The following is a 24,329-nucleotide window of genomic DNA, read 5'->3' as shown; positions in this document are numbered from 1 at the left end:
AAATAAATAAACATTAAAAAAAAACATTTTTTTAATCTTTTATTTCTGAAGCCCAAGGTTCCCAGTTTGCTTTCAATGTTAGTACATGTAAATCTTTTCTTGTATGAAAATCCTACCCAGTGGATATGTTTTACTTCCAAAGGATATTCAGAAATGATTTACCTGCCCATACACCAATGGTATTGTTTAAAACAAGTTGGAGGGGTGCCTGTGTGGCTCAGTTGGTTGGGCATCCGACTTCAGCTCAGGTCATGATCTCACAGCTTATGGGTTTGAGCCCTGCATCAGGCTCTGTGCCGACGGCTCGGAGCCAGGAGCCTGCTTCAGATTCTGTGTCTCCCTCTCTCTGTGCCGACAGCTCGGAGCCAGGAGCCTGCTTCAGATTCTGTGTCTCCCTCTCTCTGCTCCTCCCCTGCTCGCCCTGGATCTCTCTCTCTCAAAAAATAAATGAACGTTAAAAAAATAAAATAAAAATTTTAAAATAAAAAAATAAAACAACTAAAACAAGTTGGAAACGGTCTCTGCCCACAAAGACCAGGCACTTACAGAGAACTTCATGCTCCTGGAACCCAAGGATTTAAAAAAATTAAATTAAAATAAAATAAAATAAAATAAAGGAACATTCTGTTATGTTTCCTTTCCTGTTTTTTCCACAATAATGAATTTATACCATTGGCTCCAAATCTGTTCAGAAGTTACCCAATACCACAAATCTTTATCCCAAAAAAAGAATATAAATATGGAATAGAAACCAATTTTTTTTTAATTCTGGTTGACAAAAATTGGCACAAGTGAAATAGGACATATCAGTAAATTCTAAAATAGAAGATTTTTGTATAGTATGTAGTTTCCTAAAGTCAATTGATACTGGCTGGGGCACAGCAATTTTTTGTGTTTACCTGTGTGTAACATGTAAATTTTTCTTAATTTTTTTAATGTCTATTTATTTTTGAGAGAGAGACAGAGACAGAGTGTGAGCGGGGGAGGGGCAGAGAGAGGGAGAGACACAGACTCCAAAGCAAGCTCCAGGTTCTGAGCTGTCAGCACAGAGCCTGACGTGGGGCTTGAACTCATGAATGGCGAGATCTATGACCTAAGCCGAAGTCAAAAACCCAACCGACTGAGCCCCCCAGGTGCCCCCGTAAATTTTAAGCTGCAGAGAATCGCTAGCAAGTTGGTACGTCTGCTGTGAAGCAACAACTATTCTATGATAACCCTCTATTAAAACCTTGACAGTGTGTTTATTCTATTAGAAATCTGGAAAGTCACTGCAAGAATTGGACTAGGTTTTCAGTAGCATAGTTTAACTTGTCAAAAAAACAGCACACACACACACACACACACACACACACACACGCACAGAAAAAGTGGAGTAAAGGCAAAATTCATAAACTACCTTGGACTAAAGTTAACAAATCAACTCCTAGCCATAAAATAAACTTGTAAGATAGAAAAGACTTCCTCAAATGACATCTTTTGAAATCAAATTATTATGAAACTGAATCTAGACAAGTGTGGAGAACCTAAAGCAAAAAGATAAAAGTAGACAGGCACACAGTGTGTGTGGGTGGGTGTTAAAATTTGCAAGTGAATGCTATAAACAGAATAAAACAATGGCTATGGAACGTTGCATTTGACAGACTGACACTTAGGAAAAGAAGAACCATATGGCTGGCTTGGTCCTAACTCGGTCTTGGAAAAGAAGGACACTTTATCTATTCTACCTAAAAATAGCTGGGTAGTGATAGTCAAACATTTAGCAGAGGAGCCATTGTATTCACGTGTTAGCCCTGGATTCCTGCCACCACAGCTAAAACCATCCTAGAAGCTCGCGAGTCAGCTGTGAGGAGATTTGGAACTCCGCTGACCCGTTTGAAACTGCTGTGGTTTCAAGAGTCAACAGATACTATCATAACTTGTGGGTGAGGGGCACAAGCTCAAATAAATCCCAAACACACCTATGTGTGCTCCTCATGTTGGCCAGCCTCGGGGCTCCATCCCTGCCTTCTTCTCTTTCCTCTTGCTCCATGAACGAGCTTTACAAACCATCTCTAAGCTGAGGACTCTAACGTTACATCGAATAGCTGGGTTCAAACACTTTAGAATCACCTTTGACTCCTTGGCACGGAGGGAATGTCTGTTGGCTCCGGCTTCCAAATGCTTCTACAAATGACCACTTCTCACCACCTCTAGGGCTCATTCCTGCTGCGGGCTCCGCCCTCTTGGTTACCTGGACGGCTGCCACAACCTCCTAACTGGTCCCTTGGCCACTTCACAGTATTCTCCAAACGGCAGCCAGCGTGGTCCTCACCCGGACTGATGCTGTCTCCCTCTACTGCAATCATCCATCGATTCTCCACTTCACTGGAAAAAAGCCCAAGTGCTTTCAGTGGCCCTAGAGGCAGTGGTGCACACTGTGATGTGTTGCCCAAGTCCCCTTCCGGAAAACTTCTTACCTGGCTGCTCGAAGTGCTGCAGTAGACGGACCTCAGCTGTCAGCATCCTTGGGGATGCCGAAGGGTCACCTCACATGAGGTCACAGAGCCTTCCCAGGGCAGCGTGCATCCAGTGACTGAGTGATGTGGAGTCATCAAGGCCCAACACGGCCATTCAGGCCATTCTCAGTTCGGGGCCCCAAGGGGCCAGGCCTGCACTGCAGCTCGACCTTCTGTCCCACCCCTTTCCACAAATCTAGATACCAACAAGCACCCCCTGATCAAGAACTGGTGAACAAGACACCACCTCAGAGTCTGCTTCTGAAGAAGCCAGCCTGCAGTGACGATCAGACGTGACCTGGCCCCCTCAGCCCCTCTGACTAACCAGCGTCCCCCCTCGCCCTGCTCCAAAGCACACTGGCCTTCGCTGTTTCTGCTCAAGGACTGGCACGCTCCTGTCTTAAGGTCCTGGCCTGGCTGCCCCTTCTGCGTAGAACACACTTCCCTGGATATATGCACCGCTTCTTCCCTCACCTCCTTCCTGCTTTGCTTAAATGTCACCTTCCAAATGCACCTGCACGAACCACCCAGTTAAGGCAAGAAACAAGGAAAAATATAAGGAAGGGCGGTTCTCCTTCTCCTAATGTCTTTGCTTACCTTTCTGGGGACTGATCCCATTTTGAAGAGATGACTTCACCCATTTACAAAGGAGCTTGAAAATTGCTGTTCTAAATACATAAAAGCAGTGCAGTTGTGAAGAACACAGGCCCTAGGGACACCTGGGTGACTCAGTCGGTTAAGCGTCTAGACTCTTGACTTTGGCTCAGATCATGATCTCACAGCTTGTGAGATCGACCCCCCTGTCAGTCTCTGTGCTGACAGTGCAGAGTCTGCTTGGGATTCTCTCTCTCCCTCTCTCTCTACCCCTCCCCTGCTCATGTACGCATGCTCACTCACTCTCTCTCACTCTCTGTCTCAAAATAAATAAATAAACTTAAAGAACACAGGCCCTCTTCTCAGACAAGCTGGGTCTGAGGCCCACCTTCTGGAGCTGTGTGCTTGGGGCAGGTGACCACCCTCACAGCTCCAGCAAGGCTGCATGTGAGGCAGGGATAATGATAGTCCCTAGACTTCCTAGAAAAGTTCTGAGGATCACACAACTTTATGTAGTAATGGACTGTGAAACCAGAAAAGACCACATAAATGTCAGGAGTCCCTGGGAGACAGCCCTGTGGGCTGCACAGCCAAAAACCCACTGGGAGTACATCAGCCTCCTTCTTAGACATCAGGACCCTAGGAAGTCCTTCTGTCAGCTCTGCTGGACCCTGAGTGGCTGACAACTTCCAGCAAAGCACAGGGCTGGGCTTAGGAGAAGTACCAGCCTGAGGAACATCACAAAAGTGATAACCACCAACCAATGGAGTCTGAACCACTGGTACAGAATCCTCGTTTTTTACCCTCCTTGCACTGACTTTAATTACATCGGTCTTTGTTCTAATCTCTAAGGTCTGTGTGAAGAAAATCACATAGGATTTCAGGTATCCAGGTCTATATATGTGCATCAGAAAAGCTTTAAACTTTAAAACCAACCCTGTATCTGGTGATTTGAGTTTAGGAGCCCAAATCTTTTCATGTGTATTTTCAACCCAAAGTTTTTATATTTATTTCTCTCTCTGTGATACAACATAACTGTACATGGCTTGAAAATTAAACAATTACTTCTCCAAAATCTCAACTGTGTTAATGCTGGCCTCCCGTCATTTTTCATTTACTAGAATGAAATGTCCTTGCCTGTAACCTCAGCTCCACATGCATGATTGATTTCAGAGGTTGTGCTTGAGGCCTACCCTGCCAAGGAGAGACCATCTATAAGGTGGCACTAAGGAAAACCACAAAATTAATCTCCTAGTTACCATTATATTATGTATCTGCCTTTTCAGATTTACTTGCAGATCCCATTGTAATCCATTTCTTTATTTCTAAAGAATCAGATAAGCTCATGTCTAAAGCAATAGCAATGTTCATTTTAGAGATATTAAAAATTATCCTACAATTACACATTAAAAACAATAGTACCATTTAATAAAATGATAATAATAATAAATGGTGCTATTGAGGGATAAGAAAAGTCAACTGTGTCCTAACCAATGACCACACGGTACGGCTTAGCCATCTTCTAGACTCAGGTGCTATATGTGGGAAAATTCCTGTCTGGGGTGAGGCAAGTGTATGAGGCAAGTGACTTGGGAAAGTCACTGCTACATCAGATCATCCAGGGTCTTCTTTAAAGGAACACTCTTCTGGAAACCACCTTTCCTTTCCTTGCACTCCTCCGGCTTTTCTTCACAGCTTTATACAACTTAATATTCAGGCTGGGAAAACTGGAAATCTCCTCCAGGTCAAATAACTCCTTAAATCTATCTACAAATTTATTTTCCTTCTCCAACCTGAATCTCATGACCCAGAGGATGACGGTAGTTTCTTTGCACAGATGGTCAAAGGTAACGAGGAGTTCTTCCAGGAAAGGATGAGCGTAGACAACATCAGCTGCCAGGATGTAGTCAAAATTGTTGGAAGATCTGGGGAAGTTCTCATCTAAAGCTACACCCCAGGAGAGTTCTTTAACCTGAGGCAAATGCTTACATTTCATTTTGGTGTTTCGGGAAATATTATATTGCAGGTTTCCAAGTAATTCAGGTAAATCTGTGGCAGTCACATGTGCACCTATGAAACAAAGAACAGTAGGAAAAGTAACCCTCGAGGGATAAGGTAAAGCAATCAGGTTTCAGGCCAACATGCATTTACAATTCTGCACAATCGCTAACCCCACGGAAAAGACTGGTCACTACACACAGGAAGGAAATCTCTTCAAAACAGATGCTAAAGTAGCCTTATACATCCCCTTAAAAAAAATTAGATTCCCATGGTACTTTTGCATTCCATTGCATTTTCTGTTCTCCTGGGGTTTTTGTTTTATTATTATTTCTGTTGTTATTTTCTATTTACTATACGCTAGGAGAAAAATAATCTAGAGAAAGGGAAAAGTCAAAGGATTTGGAAACTCCTGCATCAAAAACCATAAAATACCTAGGAATAAATCTAGCCAAAGAGATAAAAAATCTGTACACTGAAAACTATAGAAAGCTTATGAAAGAAATTGAAGAAGACACAAAAAAATGGAAAAAAGATTCCATGCTCCTGGATAGGAAAAACAAATATTGATAAAACGTCAACACTACCCGAAGCAATCTACATATTCAATGCAATACGTATCAAAATAACACCAGCATTCCTCACAGAGCTAGAACAAATAATCCTAAAATTTGTATGGAACCAGAAAAGACCCCGAATAGCCAAGCAATCTTGAAAAAGAAAACCAAAGCTGGAAGCATCACAATCCGAGACTTCAAGTTGTATAACAAAGCTGTAATCATCAAGATAGTATGGTACTGGCACAAAAATAGGCACTCAGATCAATGGAACAGAATAGAAAACCTAGAAATGGACCCACAAGTGTATGGCCAACTAATCTTTGACAAAGCAGGAAAGAATATCCAATGGAATAGAGACAGTCTCTTCAGCAAGTGGTGCTGGGAAAACTTGATAGCAACATGCAGGATGAACCTGGGCCACTTTCTTACACCAGACACCAAAATAAACTCAAAATGGATGAAAGACCTCAATGTAAGACAATGTAAGGAAGCCATCAAAATCCTCAAGGAGAAAGCAGGCAAAAACCTCTTTGATCCTGGCCGTAGCAACTTCTTACTCAACACGTCTCCAGAGGCAAGGGAAACAAAAGCAAAAATGAAATATTGGGACCTCATCAAAATAAAAAATCTCTCACAGCCAAGGAAACAATCAGCAAAACTAAAAGGCAACCGACAGAATAGGAGAAGATATTTGCAAATGACATATCAGACAAAAGGTTAGGATCCAAAATCTATAAAGAACTTATCAAACTCAACACCCAAACAGTGAATAATCCAGTGAAGAAATGGTCAGAAGACATGAATAGACACTTCTCCAAAGAAGACATCCAGATGGCCAGCCGACACATGAAAAAATGCTCCACATCACTCATCCACAAGGAAATACAAATCAAAACCGCAATGAGATACCACCTCACACCTGTCAGAATGGCTAACATTAACAACTCAGGCAACAACATGTTGGCAAGGATGCAGAGAGAGAGGATCTCTTGCACTGCTGGTGGCAATGCAAGCTGGTGGAGCCACTCTGGAAAACAGTATGGAGCCTCCTCAAAAAATTAAAAATAGAACTACCCTACGACCCAGCAATTGCACTACTAGGCATTTATCCACGGGATACAGGTGTGCTGTTTCGAAGGGACACATGCACCCCCATGTTTATAGCAGCACTATCAACAATAGCCAAAGTATGGAAAGAGCCCAAATGTCCATTGTTGGATGAATGGATAAAGAAGATGTGGTATATATTTACAATGAAGTATTACTCATCAATCAAAAAGGATGAAATCTTGTCATTTGCAACTGTGTGGATGAAACTAGAGGGTATTAATGCAAACAAAATTAGAGAAAGACAAATATCATTTGGCTTCATTCATATGAAGAATTTAAGATACAAAACAGATGAACATAAGGGAAGGGAAGCAAAAATAATATAAAAACAGGGAGGGAGACAAAATATAAGAGACTCTTAAATATGGAGAATAAACAGAGGGTTGCCGGAGGGGTTGTGGGAGGAGGGATGGGCTAAATGCGTAAGGGACATTAAGGAATATACTCCTGAAATCATTGTTACACTATATGCTAACTAACTTGAATGTAAATTTAAAAATAAATAAATTTAAAATAAAATAATAAAAATTAAAGAAAAAAGTATTTGGAACCCTCAATGGAAAAATCAGAAGTCACTGCTGAAATAGGTTATTTCAGTACATAGGTTATTTGCAGTGCATAGGTTATTTGCTAAAAGAATGCTGAGCCCAAGTCATGTGAACTGAAATGAGGGTATATTACATGGGCATTCTATCATTGAACAGGAGGCACTCAGGTGCAGAAAGAATTTTTAATGCAATTACATTGGAAATGTCATGACATCCATGTTTATGCCCAAGTTCTCAGCTTGACCACTTTACAAATATGAATCTTCCCATCAAAAGATGTTTAAAACCTAGCCCTGACACACACATAGTGTTCCTACAGCCAAGGATCACAGATGCAGGACAGAATACTCGTATGAAGAAGATGTGCACAGCCTCTGAGTGAAAAGCGAATAGTAGTGGTCATTTTCAGGAAGAAATTGGAAGAGGCAAAATTGTAAAAACCAATAACCAATAAAATTTGGCCCTTAAAGTAAAATTTGAGCAGTAGCAGAGACTGAATATAACGTGTAAATAAATCTAGGGACTGGCCAATTCCACATCATCAGACAAGAAAAGACTGGTGTAAGAAATAAGAAAGCAGAACTGGGACAGAAGTATAGCACAGCCCAGACCAGTTAAGAAACCACTCCTTACTCACGATGACAAGTTTCTCTGGCCATTGATTATGTTTTGTGGGAAATATGAAACATGCGTATCATTGGTAGAATCAGAGAAATATGAATTGTCACATTCTAGTGTGGGTGGGTCTATCATTTTCAACAAATCTCTTTAAAATCCCAAGATCAGGAAGGCCTCCTCCCACCACCACCCCCAACTGCCCAGAGTGAATATGAACTACCTGACTATGAAGATCTTTGTGTCTAGAGAGCAGAACACCATCTGTCTCCATCTTTTGTTATTTGTGTTGTTATACAAGTAGCCTAAAAGGACCAATTATTTTTAATGGAACAAATGACTTTCTGAAGCACAAATGTGCTCCTGATCAGGAAGCCTTTGGGTACAAATCCAGTAGTACCTCTCTGAGTACCCATACTAAATGGAATACTGACTTCAGAAAGCAATATCTGAAGAAGCAATTTTAAAATATATATGGAAGACTTCAAGGGTCCTATATTTCCCCAGCATTTAGAAAATTGTAAATTGCTAAATTTTGAATTCCTCTCAAGATTGTAGACTGGCAGGTGTGCACTTCTAAAGATCAAGAAAACCAAGACAGACCTGGGGAGCACCCATCAGAGAAGGCAGCTAAACAGAGGCAATGCAACAGGTAACAACAAGAGAGGAAGTGAAGCAGGCTCAGGCGTATGTAGAGACTGTCACACATTCCATGAGACAAAGGAACACTGGTAAGAGAAGAAGGGGTCCCAGAAAAAGAACAGAGATGAGCTGGGAAAAGAAATTCAAGGGGAAACACCTAAAATTAGAAGCAGACATGATTGATAATACTCCTTCTCTCTTCCAACAGGTGCTTTTTCACAAAAGCACAGGGCTCCAAAACCCAAAAGGAATATCTGGCTGCTCAGGAATGTTGAAACAGGGCTACCATTTAAACAAAGATGGCCAGAGCCAGCTCAAGACGTCCCCCTGGGCCTTGTATCCCACATGACTCCCCTAGCAGCCAGGAGGCCTGAACACAGCTCCCAGTTACAATACACTCGTGACTTGGTTCTCCATGAGCAGAATTAATACAACTTCACAGAAAATTCTGAAAGAAACCAGTAAGGTGACTTTAAAATTGGCAGTGTTTCAGAATGCCTGGGTGACTCAGTCGCTTAAGTGTCTAGCTCTTGGTTTCAGCTCAGGTCACGCTCTCGCGGTTTCGTGAGTTCGAGCCCCACATCAAACTCTGCGCTGACAGTGTAGAGCCTGCTTGAGATTCTCTCTCTCCCTCTCTGCCCCTCCCCACTCGCTGTCTCTGTCTCTGTCTCAAAACAAACAAACAAAAAAATAAATAAATAAAATTGGCAGTGTTTCTTGATGAAGCCCATTCAAACAATTAAGGAGCTAAAAATTAGCCTAGGTTATAGTAAACTAGACAGCAAAAGCAAGTAATTGCATCTGATCATGTAATTCTCTGACCCCATTCAATCAAGAGTCCTTACTTACCAAGTAAACTTGCCACAATGGAGACCAGCCCTGTTCCAGCTCCAATTTCAATCACATTTTTGTCAACCATATTATAGTGCTTTACATTTGTTTCCAGAAAATAGCATAGAACAAGGGCCTATGAAAGTTAAAAAAAAAAAAAAAAGTGCTCGGCAAGTAACAACAGAAACTGAAATTAAAGTCTATTAGATAAATACACCATATACACTAATACTATATGTATGTACATGTGTGAACATGTGTGTGTGTATGTACACATCACAACAGAGGAACATCCTCCAATAGGTTCAATATTTAGACTAGAAAAAGTCCTTGGGTACTGTTGGGGAGATAAGAGAAATGAAACTATGGAACTCAATTGTGTAGGTTTGATTATCTTTAAATTTTTTTTAATGTTTTTTCTTTTTATTTTTGAGAGAGAGACAGAGCAGAAGAAGGGGGCGGGTGGAGAGAGGGAGACACAGAATCTGAAGCAGGCTCCAGGCTCTGAGCTGTCAGCACAGAGCCCAACACGGGGCTCAAACTCATGAACTGCAAGATCATGACCTGAGCCTAAGTCAGATGCTCAACCAGCTGAGTCACCCAGATGCCCCTGATTATCTTTAAAGACAGCAACTTCTGGGGTGCCTGGGTGGCTCAGTCAGTTGAATGACCAACTTCCGCTCAGGTCATGATCATGGCTCGTAGGTTCAAGGCCCGTTTCAGGCTCTGTGCTGACAGTGATGCCTGCTTGGGATTCTCTCTCTCTGCCCCTCCTCTACTCGTGCTCTCTCAAAAATAAATAAACATTTTTAAAAAATAAAATAAAACAAAGAAAGCAACTTCTAATAATAATAGTCATTTCAAAGAAGTGTGTGGGATTGGGGCAGACAGTGGTAGGGGGTGGTCTGTCCCCTTCATGAACAATTGGTAAAGGATTGGTGACATTTTAGAACACTCTGCATGTTGAGACTAATAGATTTCATTATGACTATTTAACTCAAATGGAGCCAGTTTTAATGGGAAATAAAAATGTTTGCTATTGTAAACTCCAATGGTCACAAAACACTGGCAGTGTAAACAGTGCTTGTTGTCAATCAACCCTTCAAGTCAAAAATAGAACTGATTGCTGGAAGTGTTTTCCCAAGTTTTAGTGCTGTTTGAGGTCATAAACGAGAACAATAGAACCTATTGTCTTTCTTCCAAATAGTACACAGTAATGAACAAAACTGGCTGAAAAATCATTGAAAGGTAGCAAATTCTATGTGAAATTATACCGATGGCCAAACAACAGCACCGTAAGAATCCATGGCTTCAGTAATCCGAATCTCATGACCAACAAAATGAAATCCCTCCCAGGAGGTGGTTGTTATTAAACTTGGAACAAAACATCTTGCCATGATCTCTGCAACCACTTTCTTGCTGTCATCATCTCTCTTCTCTGAAAGGAAAAGAAGAAGTTAATGGTTGTGGTTGTTGTGTTAGTAAAAACCAGGAAAAAGAACTGATGGAAATGTAGCATTTCTACTTATTCTAAGTTACTTTTGAATATTCATTGACCTTATCTACAGTATAATAGCAAGGTGAACTATTTTAAAATAACTCATACTACAAGCTAACATTGCATATGTCCACAGCTTTCTGATTTTCACCAAAGTTGAAATCACCATTATTCATTTCTGCAAAGCCATGTGAAACAAACAATAATTGATATTTTTTAAAAAAGCAATGATTTTCAAAGGCTACCAATCTATTTATCTAAAACAAGAGAAAGATTGGCGATGAAACATAAGATCTTGACTATTCATATTGGCTACACAATGCAATTGCAGCTATTTCAAAAATGCATCATAGTATTCCCTTTATGACAAAAGATATTCAATACCACCCAACAATATACCCTTGTATTATTTTATTATTACTTATTTTAAGTACATTACTTTGGGGCAATTAACGGCATCTTAATATCCAGGACACTGCATAAGGTTCATAGGCAACATCACCAGTTACTGAGCACATTTTAAACATGCCAGACCATGTTAAATATATTATATATGTTACTTCATGTAATTTCTTTTATTTCATGTAATTTTTGCAACAGTTTTGTGCGGTAAGGCATTATTCTTTGTACTTTTACAGATAACAAAACTAAAATTCAGAGAGCTTTAATAACTTGACCAAGCTCACGCAACTTGTAAATGAAGGAGCTAAATTTGAATTCTTTTGGTGGCTCCAAAGCTCCATCTCTACTCCTAAAAAGCTATAATGTAACTTTTAAAAACTAGCCATCTCTAAGAAGTTAACAAATTAGTTACGGAGCAAGATACACACCTCTAAGTCTCTATTTCCTTATTTGTAAAACGTGACAGAAGAATCTACATCAAATAGTGTTGGGAGCTTTAAATAAGATGATTCATGTAAAGTGCTTAGCACCTTGACTGCTACCTAAAGCTTGATAAATTATTATCATTATTATAACTGTTATTGTACTTTGGTCATGAAACTAATAATAAAACAAGATCACCATGTAAACAAAAATACTGGATTGTGAGGTACCAGACAGAAAATTCTATACTTCCTCATAGAAGCAGAGAGTAGAACGGTGATTGCCAGGGGCAGGGCTAGGGGCAAGGGGGAGATAGTGGTCAAAGGGTACAAAGTTTCCTTTACGCAAGATGAATAGTTCTAGAGATCCAATGTAGAGCATGGTGACTACAGTTAATAATAATGAATACTTGAAATTTGCTAAGAGAGTAGATCTTAAGTGTTCTTATAAAAAGAAAAACAGTAACAATGTGAAGTGATGGATATGTTAATTAGCCTGTCATGTTCATTTCTATATATCTATACATATAGACATATATATCTATTTTTACATATATGTAATATATATACATATATATATACATACATATATATAATATATATCTATACATATATATAATATATAAGGGTGTGTGTATGTATATATATGTATACATATATATATATATATATATATATATATATATATCTCAAAACATCAATCATACATCTTAAATGTATATAACCTCTATTTAATAGTCGATTATGCCTCAGTAAAGCTGGGGAATAAAAGACAATTCCAGAGTTAAATAAAGAAGGGGTAACTCACCATGGTGGTGGTTACTAAGGGATGTCTTCACAAAGGAACTGTCTTAAGTTTAACCTTTGATCTATGATTTGCATTAACGGAGAAGCTATTTATTTCTTATACCAATCATTAAATTCCATTGACTTTTCAAGTCTTGTTTCTGTGCTTTTGAGTCTGGCTAGTCCTTCTGGCCACTTCCCCCACCTCAGCACTGAATCCGGGTCTAGTTCTCTTCAACATAGTTCTTAACAGGTAAAAGAAGAAGGAGGGGAGGGGAGGGGAGGGGAGGGGAGGGGAGGGGAGGGGAGGGAAGAGGAGGAGAGGGGAGGGGAGGGAAGAGGAGGAGAGGGGAGGGGAGGGAAGGAAGGGAGGGGAGGGGGAGGCGGGGAAGGAGAAGGGAGGGGGGAGGGGGAGGGGAGGGGAGGGGAGGAGGGAGGGAGGGAGGGAGGGAGGGAGGGAGGGAGGGAGGGAAGGAAGGAAGGAAGGAAGGAAGGAAGGAAGGAAGGAAGGAAGGAAGGAAGGAAGGAAGGAAGGAAGGAAGGAACATACAGACAGATATACATACAACAGTGGAGTCTTGCCTGATGAGAGTGCATCATGACCTGATGGGGATGATTAACTCACACCTCAGTCCTGAGATCCAAAAATAAGCAAGTAAATAAACAAATAACAAATACAAGTATTTCCAAAAAACTGGGAAGCAGTATAAAAATTTCTCATTCTGGTCTCCATAGAAAATAAGCTCCTGCTAGAAAATTTATTTCCCAAATCTCAAAAAGTTAAAAACTTTCACAGTTTCCAACATTGCAACTATTCAAAGTTTTAAAACAGATGCACCACTCAAAATTAAAATGTCATAGAATCCTAGAATGTCAAGATGGAAAACACCTCAGATACCTTCTAGCCGAACCTTACACCTAATTTGGGAACCTCATGTTCCTGTTGGGTGTAAACTACATAGTCAGCTTGTGCAACCTCTTTCAGCATTTCCAATGAAGATAAATGTGCTACTTCACGAGGTGCATTTAGAAAATGTGACTATTGGAAATTCTTCTCAATATTAAGCCAAAATCTGACACCAATTTTTGTGTCTATTATTCCTAAAAGTAAGCTTCATGGTGAGCAAACTTCTATTTTTAAAATGTGTTCCAAAATTTTAGCAAAGGGGAAAATATGCAAATACATACATGGCCCCAGTGCCAGTCTTAAAAATTCTGGACTCAAGAGTATGTGAAAGCCTCAAGTGGCTTTCAAACTTCTCCATTGCACTGAGGCAAGAATAGAAGTGAGAGTCTTGAGTCCCTGAGTCCTAAGAGAAGATGTTATTGCCAGCTCTGTCCTCTTAGCTTCAGTAACATCATTCCCTAGTGTTCGGGGAGCAGAATGGCAAGATGGAGGTAGATCAAGTTTGACATTGTTGAAAACTTTCTTCAGAGGCCACAGTCACAGGAAGGACTTCCTGTCAACATGATTTCCCATCCTAAATTCTGTGATCCTTCAGTAGAGTCCTTCCAAGGATCCACACAGAACCAGGTATCACCCCCAAAACACTCTAACTTAACAGCACACTATAGGAAGGACCCAGTCTACACTCCAGTCTACAGCACCACAAACACTGACCCTTGGCAGAGATCTAGAAAAAGTTAAGAAATGAAAAACCAATACTTTTAGTAAAAGCCACCCTTGTAATCAATTGCACTGCACTTTTTCAATGATGGCATGCATTCACATGCAAGAAGGACTCTAAGAACCAAATAATGTTGGTAATATGCTTTTCTTGAACTTTAACTTTCATCTCATTATATTCGCATGCCTTGCTAAAATGGGGTAGGGGAGGAGGCAGATTTGCTGTGGATGTTCTTTAGGGAAAAGCAGAGAACATTAATTGCTTCCCTGACCTTTAGCTGAGTGTGCCTTCTTGGACCTCCTAGCATACTCTCTGTAAATGCAGTGCTTTCTGAGAAGTTACCCAAGGTATCAGGGATTAATAGATGTTAGAGTACACTAAATCCCAGGAGTGTCTCCTAAAGTTCCAATCTTTGATATAAAAACTTTGCCAGTGAATATTTACTGCTACAACCTGACATCTCTGACGTTGCACTTTCTTTTAAAGGTTAGTAGACCAGATTAGTGCTGCTGTCCTAACAAGAGTGTAATAGCAGATGATTCCTGTTTTTTACAGTCTTTCTAAATAAACAAAACTAGTCATTTTTTTAAGAATGACTACATCTTTACCTTCATAAAGAAGTGAGATCTAAAAATACAGATGTGAATATATTATTATAATCAATTATTTACACTTTCCAAAATAAAGGATCTCCAAAGAGATTAATGAAACAATAGCCACTATTAATTGCTTATATACTTAAAAGAGTACAACTCTACCCATATGTGGTCATTCAAAATTAATTATATACCTAGGATGCCATGTATCATACAGAAAATATTGTCAGGTTGAATAAAATTTAATTGATAATGTTTTATATTAATATTCTCTTCTACATTTAAATAATATACAAATACTATAGGCATTCCTTAAGAAGTAAGTCTCAGAAAAATTTAGTATAATTTATAACAGGAAACTACAATGTACCAAATTTGGCTCTTTAAAATAATTTGTCTAGATGTAATATGTAGGATTTTAAAAGTTGGAACACCTGGGTGGCTCAGTCAGTTAAGAGTCCGACTTCCACTCAGGTCATGATCTCACTGTTCTTGAGTTCAAGCCCCATGTCAGGCTCTGTGCTGACAGCTCAGAGCCTGAAGCCTACTTTGGATTCTGTGTCTTCTTCTCTCTCTGCCCCTCCCCCGCTCATGCTCTGTCTCTCTGTTTATCAAAACTGAATAAATGTTAAAAAAAAAAAAAAAAAGCAAATACACCCACCCACACACACGCAGTTATTTCTATCTTAAAACTTTGCTGTTTTTCAGCATAAACTTCTATTTAAAGATTTAAATAACAATTTTAACAGTAGTTATTTATTTAAATCAAAAGACATGTTTAATATTAAGTTTTAGCAATATCACCGCTTTGATGACAAGAGCCTCTGAACCGGAATCCAGTGGAAAGAGCTGTGTTAGTTATAAGGGCATTCTTACATGAAACTTGTAATAAAAAGGAGAAATCTATCCTCCAAACATAATGTTCAAAGAATATGTTTTTTAAAATACATGCTTATGTGGCTCCTGGGTGGCTCAATCCATTGAGTGTCCAACTTCATCTCAGGTCATGATCTCACGGTTCGTGGGTTCGAGCCCTGAATCGGGCTGTGTGCTGACAGCTCAGAGCCTGGAGCCTGCTTCAGATTCTGTGTGTGTCTCTCTCTGCCCCTCCCCTGCTCTCTCAGGCACTCACGTGCTCGCTCGCTCTCTCTCTCTCTCTCTCAAAAATAAACGTTTAAAAACAATTTTTAATAAAATAAAATGGATGCTTAGTTATTTGTTGAATATGGGAATGAATCTTAAGAAGATTAATGAATCAATAGATATTCTTTGGCCTTTAGTTAAGATTTGAAGAGAAATTTTTTCCAAAAAGTAGTATCGTTATCATACAATGGAATTCTAATTTATATTTCTGAAGAATATTTTTTCCACACATAGTCTCCCCTTGTTACCTAGCACTTAGGCCCTGGGACAAGTAACTAAAACTGAGTCATGTTACACAAAATGTTGAATCTTGACTTCCCGATACGAAAAGCAGAAAGCTTCTGATTATCTTTACTTTTAGATAAAAGTTATCTACTATAATCTTAAGAGTATTATTAATGAATTTAACATTGAAACAAATATCAAAACAAATTATAAATAAAACATAATTAAGACAGCATTACAATGAACTATGTTGCTATTTCGGGCTTACCTATTTTTAATGCTCTTTGATACAAAAAAGTCTTAAGCACCATTTTCCTGCTATTAAAATCTTTGCTGACAGCGAATAAAATCTACCAGGTGCTCTTGTTCTCCTGAGAATTAAAGGTGTTTCAAGTATGAAGTGAAAATTAGCAGGATTCTGCTACATTATGATGATGCTTTTCTTAAGAGGAAAATTCACTTCAGAGACTGGATTGTAGTAAGCCTTCAAAAACAGGAGCTCTGTCTAGATTCTTCTCTTTTATACTTTTAAGGTCAATAACAACAGAAATAAATGGAAGGGTCAGATCACAGAAGTACACCCTCCCCCCCCCCAAAAAAAATGTCTTTAATAGCTCTGACAGGTGAATTTAAGCTTCCATTTAAGGGTTGTCATGAAAACCCGTCAGCAAAATTTAAAGTAAAAACCCCTCTGCTAAATGAAAGAGCCTTGTCATTCAACTGAATCTTCTATTCAAAGATGAATGTCATGTGCTTTTTAGAAATAGCTACAGATTAAAAAAAAAAAAGATGTTAAAGATTTTATTTTCCAATTAGTAAATGGTCACAGGCTAACCTGAAAGAATTCTGGATGTCTCAGCAATGTCAAGGTCTTGGGCCTGATGTTAAAACTAATCCCCGAGAAGATTTCACAAATATTTTTTGTCTGGAGTTCTGCTTAGTTTCAAGAATATACAGAGGCCGTCACTTTGATGCAGTGGATCAAATGAGGTTACATTTACAGAAGAAAGACAATTCGCCCTTTACTAGATGGCTCAGGATGCAAATGGAAAGGAAAAAAAGAACCAAAATTAGTTGTACTCAAAGTTTGCTTGCTGGGATCCCCATGGGGACAGACACCTAAACAAATGTGAATGAAGTGTGACAAGCACAGTAAAAAGTATTTCTAAAGTGCTCTGGGAAGCACCAGTAGTGGGCGAATCTGGAGAAGCTGTTCTCAAGGAGGAGGGAAGAGGTAGGTGGCCAGGCAGAGAAGGGAGGAAGCAAGGTCAAGGGAGAGGAAAGTTCCCGGGGAGTGGTCAAAAGCCCCCCCGAGTTGGTGTACAAGGTGCATGTTGGGGTGCTGTAGAAAATAAGTGGTTGCAGGGACAGGTTGGGGTTGGACTTGTGGGGACAAAGGGAAAAAGTGTGTGCTTCTCAGGTGAGGAGCTGTGGCAGAAATTGACAGGAGCAAATTTAGCTCTGACAGCAGCAGTGAAGGCTAGGTGGAAGCTGATTAGTAGAACACAGTTGCAATGATCCTGGCAAGAGCCGCAAGAGTTGAACTAGGGCGACACTGGGTCCAGGAGCCAAGCCTGCTTTCGCGAGCTATAGAAGTTGTGGTAGATCCTCCCCTCGAGGGTAGCAATGGACATGCAAACGTGACACTCACCCTGGTGTTCTGAAGACGTCTGAGGCAGACTGTTATTTAAGAGTTATGTTTATTCAACACGTGGAGGATGTGTCAGTTTAGCAAATAGTTGTTCAGGCTGCTTATGAATGATTTCTCACATTAGTAATTATATGTGCGGTCGTACTCCCCCTACTACGTAAAATTTATCACCTCAGACTATAGTTTGATATGTCCCCTAAACAGCAATACAATTACTAAAACTTTCTTCTTTATATATTAAGGTAATGTGGCTTATAAAAGCCATTGATCCAACTCTGGAAAGATTTATAAAGATGCTTGTGGAAGGTTTTCACCTGATATCCCTACAGAATACAGTATACTTGGTTCTGAAAAGAATCAACTGACTGGGGACCAGAAACAGATCATTCCTAATGAGCAAATTGTAAGTCCAGCCAATAGCCCCAGTTAGAGCTAATTCATTCATCCACTCATTTTACTGAGTACCTGGGCACTATGAATATAAAGATAGGGTAACACACACCTGTTATAATAGAGATCTAACTAGTTCACTCAAAAATAGAAAGAGAAAGCTCAGGAAAGCAGGACCTGAGCCCTGATGATTATGAGTCCTGGAGTCAAATGAGAGAGGGCAAGACGTCATGCAGAGAAAACATGTGCAAAGGCCCATTGGCAAAGACTCTTGACCAATTTTCCGGTTTAGGAAACTCTGAGAACTAAAATGTAGGATGAGTGGGGGCGGGGGGCGGGGGGGTTGCAGGAGATAAAATTCTTAGGTCATGCTAAGAAGTCTTGATTTTGTCCTACTGAAAAGAATGAGACACTGAGGAATTTTAAGCACAAGGCAAATGTGACAAGATTTGAATTTTTGAAAAGATCCTGCAGCTATAAAGAAAGATGTACAGAAGATAAGGAGGGGGAGCTGGCCTAGAGTAGGGGCAGCCAGGTGGAAGACAGCTATGACAGTCATGAGAAGAAATAATAAACACCTGAATCAAGGTGACTGATGCTGTCTGTGGGCATGAGGAGTCAGGAAACAGGAGTCGGTAAAATTAATGGGAGATAGTGATGAAGGGTATAAGGAAGGACCAGGCCGATTCCAGATTTCTGGGTAGCCAGGGAATGAAGTTGCCATAAACTGAGACAGAAAAGATAGGTTGGGTGGGGGTGTAAATCTGCAAAAGGCAAAAAAATCATGCAGATTATCCTGCAGTAGGACATGCTAGCCACAGAGCTGTGCTGTTCAGACTAAGGGAGCCTGCCGCCGGGACCATAGCTGCCTGAGAGCTCCCGCTGTGTCCCTCAGAAGCCATGTCTCCCCTTGGGGCTACCCGCTAAAGCCAGCCCGCTCCCATTCCACAGATGACCCGTACCTAGTGGGTGCCTCGCTCCCTCTCCTCTCGAACACGTCAGACCTGCGCCGTGATCTGATGGCTTCCCCCTGCCCACTTCTGTTCCTTCCTTCCTTATTCTCCACAAACACTTCCCCCGGTAAATCTCCTGCAACATTTAATCCCATTTTGGTATCTGCTCTGATCTGACACGGCAGTAAGGCTGATTTGGGAGTCGTGCACAGAAATCACTGAGCCTTGGGTTAGGACTAACCTGTTCCAAGACTGCAGACCCTGAAGAGCTATTTTGTAACACATTGCTATGCAGGCTAACAGCTGGAGAGTGGCTGTTGAGAGGTAGGCAACATAAGATATTTTGAAAAGTTAATGTGGATGAGGTGTTACACAGCTTGGACTCTTGATGTAGCATTAGAAACCAGATAGAGGAAGTTTTAGTATCTACCACAGTCCTAACTTTAATCCGTGTATAATTTAGGTGACATCCTAGAATTCTTGGACCTTCAGGACAGTGGCAAAATAGAAGAACTGGGCTATGGGTTTGCTCCATCTTTTCCAAGCACAAGACACTTAAGTTTAAGAGTGAGGACAGGGAAAGTCAATATCCTTTAGCACCCAAGAAGTGAGTGTTCCACTGGTTAGTGGAAGTCTTTCCAACAAAATGCCATCTGATTCTCATGCCCCAGCAGCACACACTTACTCTGCCTGTGAACATATTTTTTAAGCTTTAATTGGCTCTGTAGATGATTATGGGGTGTGTTTTCTCATGTTATAAAATATTTTAATACTAGTTCTGTCTCAACCTTACCTTGAACCCCTTCCATTTCCTTTGTAACTTGCCAAATTATTGTACGCACAGTTGAAACCAAGTATTGTTACTAAAGATAATGATAATGACGAAATTTTATTCATAAACTGCACAGAAATCGCATCTTCATTCAAATCACCTAAATGGCTGGATTCTCCAAGTGATCATGACTTTAAATGTTTAGGTTTGCAAAAATCACTACAGTAAAACTGTTTGTGTAGAAGCCACATAGGCTGCCAACACTGGGCACCCACCCAGCTCTCTTGGCCTAAAGATATGCTCACCTAGGTAGAGGCCACCTGGTATACCTAAAAAATGAAAAATTTAAAAAGCAGGACTACATTTCATAGAAAACTTCCACAGTGTATAGACAAAGGAGAGAGAAGAAAGAAGCCAAGATAATTAAATTTGTATGACAAATGTTCTACAAAAACATAGTAGTCACTCCTCCAAGGCGGTCAAGAGTATCTGTCTGCACTTTTATCTCAAGGCAATGGGGACAGTTGCATTACACAACCCATGAAAAGTCACTCTTGATACTTAAAATGATGTAAAAATCAATTTCAAATAACTACTATTGCAGCAGAATTCAAACTTAAATTCCTCTATCCTCAGAGATCAAATTGCATGATGTACTTTTCTCTAATTAATACATCAGAGGAACCATAAACACAGACTTAAAATGTTTTTCTATAAGTCTAAATCATCTTTCATGCAGGCATTTATAAAAACTTGCAGCCCTACCTAAAACTACTTTTCTCTCCTCCTATCTAAAAAGAAATAACTTAGAAATCACAGTCATGTATTTAGTGTGTAGCACGTGAGGAAAAATTTATTCTACTTTTTCGTATTTAAAAAAGACTCCAAGTACTTAGCAAGTCTATATATCTAATTTGTCTGTCAAAATTATCTATAACATATCATCAGGACCATAGGTACAGCAGTAGACATCACACATTATTATAGATTTTTTCAGGTTAGCAAATACAAGCCAAGATACAATACGCAATTGATAAGTCCTAGTTCTCTTTAAGACATTAGGGAACACTGGGGCACCTGGGTGGCTCAGTCAGTTAAGCGACTGACCCTTGATTTCAGCTTAGGTCATGATCTCATGGTTTGTGAGTTTGTGAGCCCTGAGTCGGGCTCCACACTGACAGTGCAGAGGCCGCTTGGATCCTCTCTCCCTGTCTCTCTACCCCTCCCTGCCTCTCTCTCTCAAAAATAAACTTTAAAAAAAAAAAAAAAAAAAGATGCTGGGGTGCCTGGGTGGCTCAGTCAGTTAAGTATTCAACCCTTGATTTGGGGCCAGGTCATGATCTCATAGTCATGAGATCAAGCCCCGCATTGGGCTCCACACTGGGCGTGGAGCCTGCTTGGGATTCTCTCTCTCTCTTTCTCTCTCTCTCTCTCTCATAAATAAATAAATAAACTTAAAACAAAAAAGGCAAGACATTAGTAAATACCACAAACGTAAGCACTTATATTCTATTAGTTGTTTGTCTTCTTAGAATTGGCTAAATTACATAAAGAAACATAAAATAATTTACCTTTTTGAGTTCCTGGATCCATTAAGTGATGAACTAATGGATGGCTATATATTGATGTTTTCTTGATCATTTCTTGAAAACTAGGCAAATAATATAATAAAATATCAAATGGTAATAATTCAAAAGTGTGTTAAGTGCTTTTATATTTACCTAATAAAGCTTAAGTAACAGCAAATCTAGTATAGAAAATTCAATTAAAATTTCATATATTGATAAATCAGGATTTAAGATAGACCACCAAAACACAATCTATGCAATACAAATAAAAATTCGGACAGAGAAGAGTCAGAAGTTTTAGAAGCTACTGGAGAAAGAAAACATCCTTCACCAGGGACTACCTTAGCTATCACAAAAAAAGGCATCATCTTTATACTGACTGGTCAGATAGCAATCTTAACATTTAAGAGGTGATTAAAACATTGGGAGAAAATGGATTTTGTTCAGTGTAGTGAAAACCACAGTTTTCATCTGAAACAGCAGTAGATATAAAGTTCACTTGTTTCCATCACCGTATTAGTAGGAAGTACCCAGGTTCTAATAGCTCAACCACCAAATGGGCTTTTTAAGTAGCTTCTACTTTGAAGAACCAAATATGTTTAAAATTAATTATTCTGTGCCTCTCAAATAGAGCATATCCTGTGAACAAGCTGAAACAAGCTGTTATTCCAATTTAGGGAAGAAATGATTTGATGTTTTTCATCTCAGTTTTGGCTCCTATCATACGTAATCCCTGTAATACCATGGAGTTATACAGCACTCCGTTCTTCCGGGGATCCCCAATCACTTTTCACAGCCACCACATTTTTCTTTGCAGTATGCCTCAATAAGTTAGAAGACCAATTATTTTCCCTACAGTTGACAAAGAAAACAAAAAGTCAAATGACATCCCCGGGGTCGCTGGTGAAACAACAGCAACAGTGGCCACGCGTTCTGTCCCCGACTTCGTTCCTCTTCCACTAAAAGACGCAGTGTTTATTACACGTGTCTGCCTAAAGCTCAACATTTATTAAATGTGAAATCCAGACATACCTAAACGGGTGGGCTGAGTTTCTAGAAGTTTAAAAAGTATCATCCACAACTTTTGTTTTGCTGGAGAGACCACTGAGGGTGCATGAAAGGCGAGCCCAGAAGCACGCAGTTTGCTACTGTATACAATGGCAGCGAGTCCTTGTGGAAGGGATTAGAATCCTGACAGCTGCGGCTTTGGGAGCCTCTGGGTATACAGCAAGGAGGCTGGAATGCCTGTAAACAAGGGGGCTGAAGAACAGCAGGAACATTCCATGAGCGTGTCTCATGAATAGAGCTAGAGCCAGTAGGCGAATATAAACCACTCGGACAGGTCCGTGAAGACTATGTGAGCAAAGTGATCCATTTTTGAACCTCAATGCCAAGAGTTATGTAAGACTTCACAGCTGTAATGTCCTGTGACGCAGAGGCCGCGGACTGTTTAGGTCACCTGCCCGGGTGTGAACATCATTTTTAGAATCACACAACCATGCCAGAATGTTAGAGAATGTGCTCTGGGCACAGGCATCAAGTTTCAATTCCTTCCTGCTCAGACTAAATAGGAAGGCTAAGGGTGCATGTTCCCTGTGCACCTGCACATGTATACGCCTGGCTGCACTTCGGAGCACATATACATTTCCCCAGGCACTGAAAATGCCCTTAAAAAGAAGTTACTATAGGTCACAAAATAGAGCAATATTATTAAGGTAAACAAAACTAGTGGACTGTGGGTAGATCTTCTAAGAAATACATTATATACCATGATGTATACACAAAGTTGACTTGGGGTCATGTTAATATATTGGACAGGACTAGCAGTCTGGGAACCTAATTTTAATTAGTCCTGTCAATAATCTGCTTGTGATTTTAAGCATTTAGTTAATTTGTTCCTTGGTTCCCTCATCTATAAAACAGGGATGTAAAAGGTACGCAGTATTTGTGGGATGAAAAAATGGCAGGTAAAAAAAATATTCCGCAAACTGCAAAATCCTAAACAATGAAAACTATTATTCATAGGTGGTTAATTCTAGGCAGAGGGCATTCTCTCTCTTTGGCTTTCTTTAAAACAAGAATAAAGAATCATTTGGTGAATAAAAATTACCTGTCCAGGGGCGACTGGGTGACTCAGTTAAGCATTAGACTTCGGCTCAAGTCATGATCTTGTAGTACATGAGCTCAAGCCCCGCGTCCGGCTCTGTGCTGACAACTCACAGCCTGGAGCCTGCTTCAGCTTCTGTGTCTCCCTCTCTCTCTGCACCTCCCCCGCTCATGTTCGGTCTCTCTCTCAAAAATAAAGAAACATTAAAATTTGTTTTTTAAACAGAACCTGCCTTTTTCAAGGGGTTGTTTAAAAGATCACGAGACCTCAGTGCTGGATTTCTTAAGAGGCAGAATCCCTAAATCGATCATTTAAAGTGACATGATAACAATGATCACTTCAGTTACACTGAACTGTCTGAAAAGTACATGTACTTCTGCCTCCAACTGTAAGTAGCTTATAGCCTACCTCTGCTTCTGAGAACTAGAAAAGCAAATTACACACACACACACACACACACACACACACACACACACACACATGAGAGGTCATCAGAGAGTTGTCAAAGCAACCAAGAATTCCAGGCTTTTGCTGACTATTGGGGTAAAGAGGCCGAGAGGGCAAAGGAAAGACAACAGGGAGGGATGCCAGTGGAATTTCAGATCTCACAGAACCCAGGAGACAAAGTACAGTGTTTGGGGCCAGCAAGGTGGCCAGGAATCGGGAGCCCAAGATCCCAGGAAGCACAGAGAAATAAACCCCACACTCAGCACTGACTCTCCACTCAAGGCCTTTGCTCAATAAGATGTTTAGGGCAAGAGGCTAACTCCCCAACCAAAGAGTGGCTAGAAGCAG

General features: G+C 40.1%; 1 protein-coding gene across 4 annotated transcripts; it reads right to left on the bottom strand.

Moving 5' to 3' along the window:
• Nucleotides 1-350: 350 nt before the first annotated feature.
• Nucleotides 351-23,729, bottom strand: LOC106983032 (putative methyltransferase-like protein 21E). Of its 4 annotated transcripts, none has more exons than XR_008296479.1 (5): nucleotides 21,431-23,729; nucleotides 10,668-10,831; nucleotides 9,412-9,529; nucleotides 2,457-5,159; nucleotides 351-2,364 (listed from the first exon to the last, which is right to left on the bottom strand). XR_008296479.1 is itself a non-coding variant. In XM_015081186.3 (5 exons), the coding sequence occupies exons 2-5, from the start codon at nucleotides 21,498-21,500 to the stop codon at nucleotides 4,720-4,722; spliced, it is 792 nt and encodes a 263-aa protein (XP_014936672.1). In that variant the 5' UTR covers nucleotides 21,501-21,510; nucleotides 22,460-23,729; the 3' UTR covers nucleotides 351-4,719. The 4 variants fall into 4 exon arrangements, 3 of the variants coding, with proteins under 3 accessions (XP_014936672.1, XP_053073728.1, XP_053073729.1); XM_015081186.3 differs by having other exon boundaries at nucleotides 351-5,159; nucleotides 21,431-21,510; nucleotides 22,460-23,729; XM_053217753.1 differs by having other exon boundaries at nucleotides 351-5,159.
• Between the last annotated feature and the right edge of the window lie 600 nt (nucleotides 23,730-24,329).

The sequence above is a fragment of the Acinonyx jubatus genome, chromosome A1 (assembly GCF_027475565.1).
Source record: "Acinonyx jubatus isolate Ajub_Pintada_27869175 chromosome A1, VMU_Ajub_asm_v1.0, whole genome shotgun sequence".
NCBI lineage: Eukaryota > Metazoa > Chordata > Mammalia > Carnivora > Felidae > Acinonyx > Acinonyx jubatus.
The sequence above is the reverse complement of the archived record's forward strand: the minus strand, read 5'-3'. Positions and strand labels throughout refer to the sequence as shown.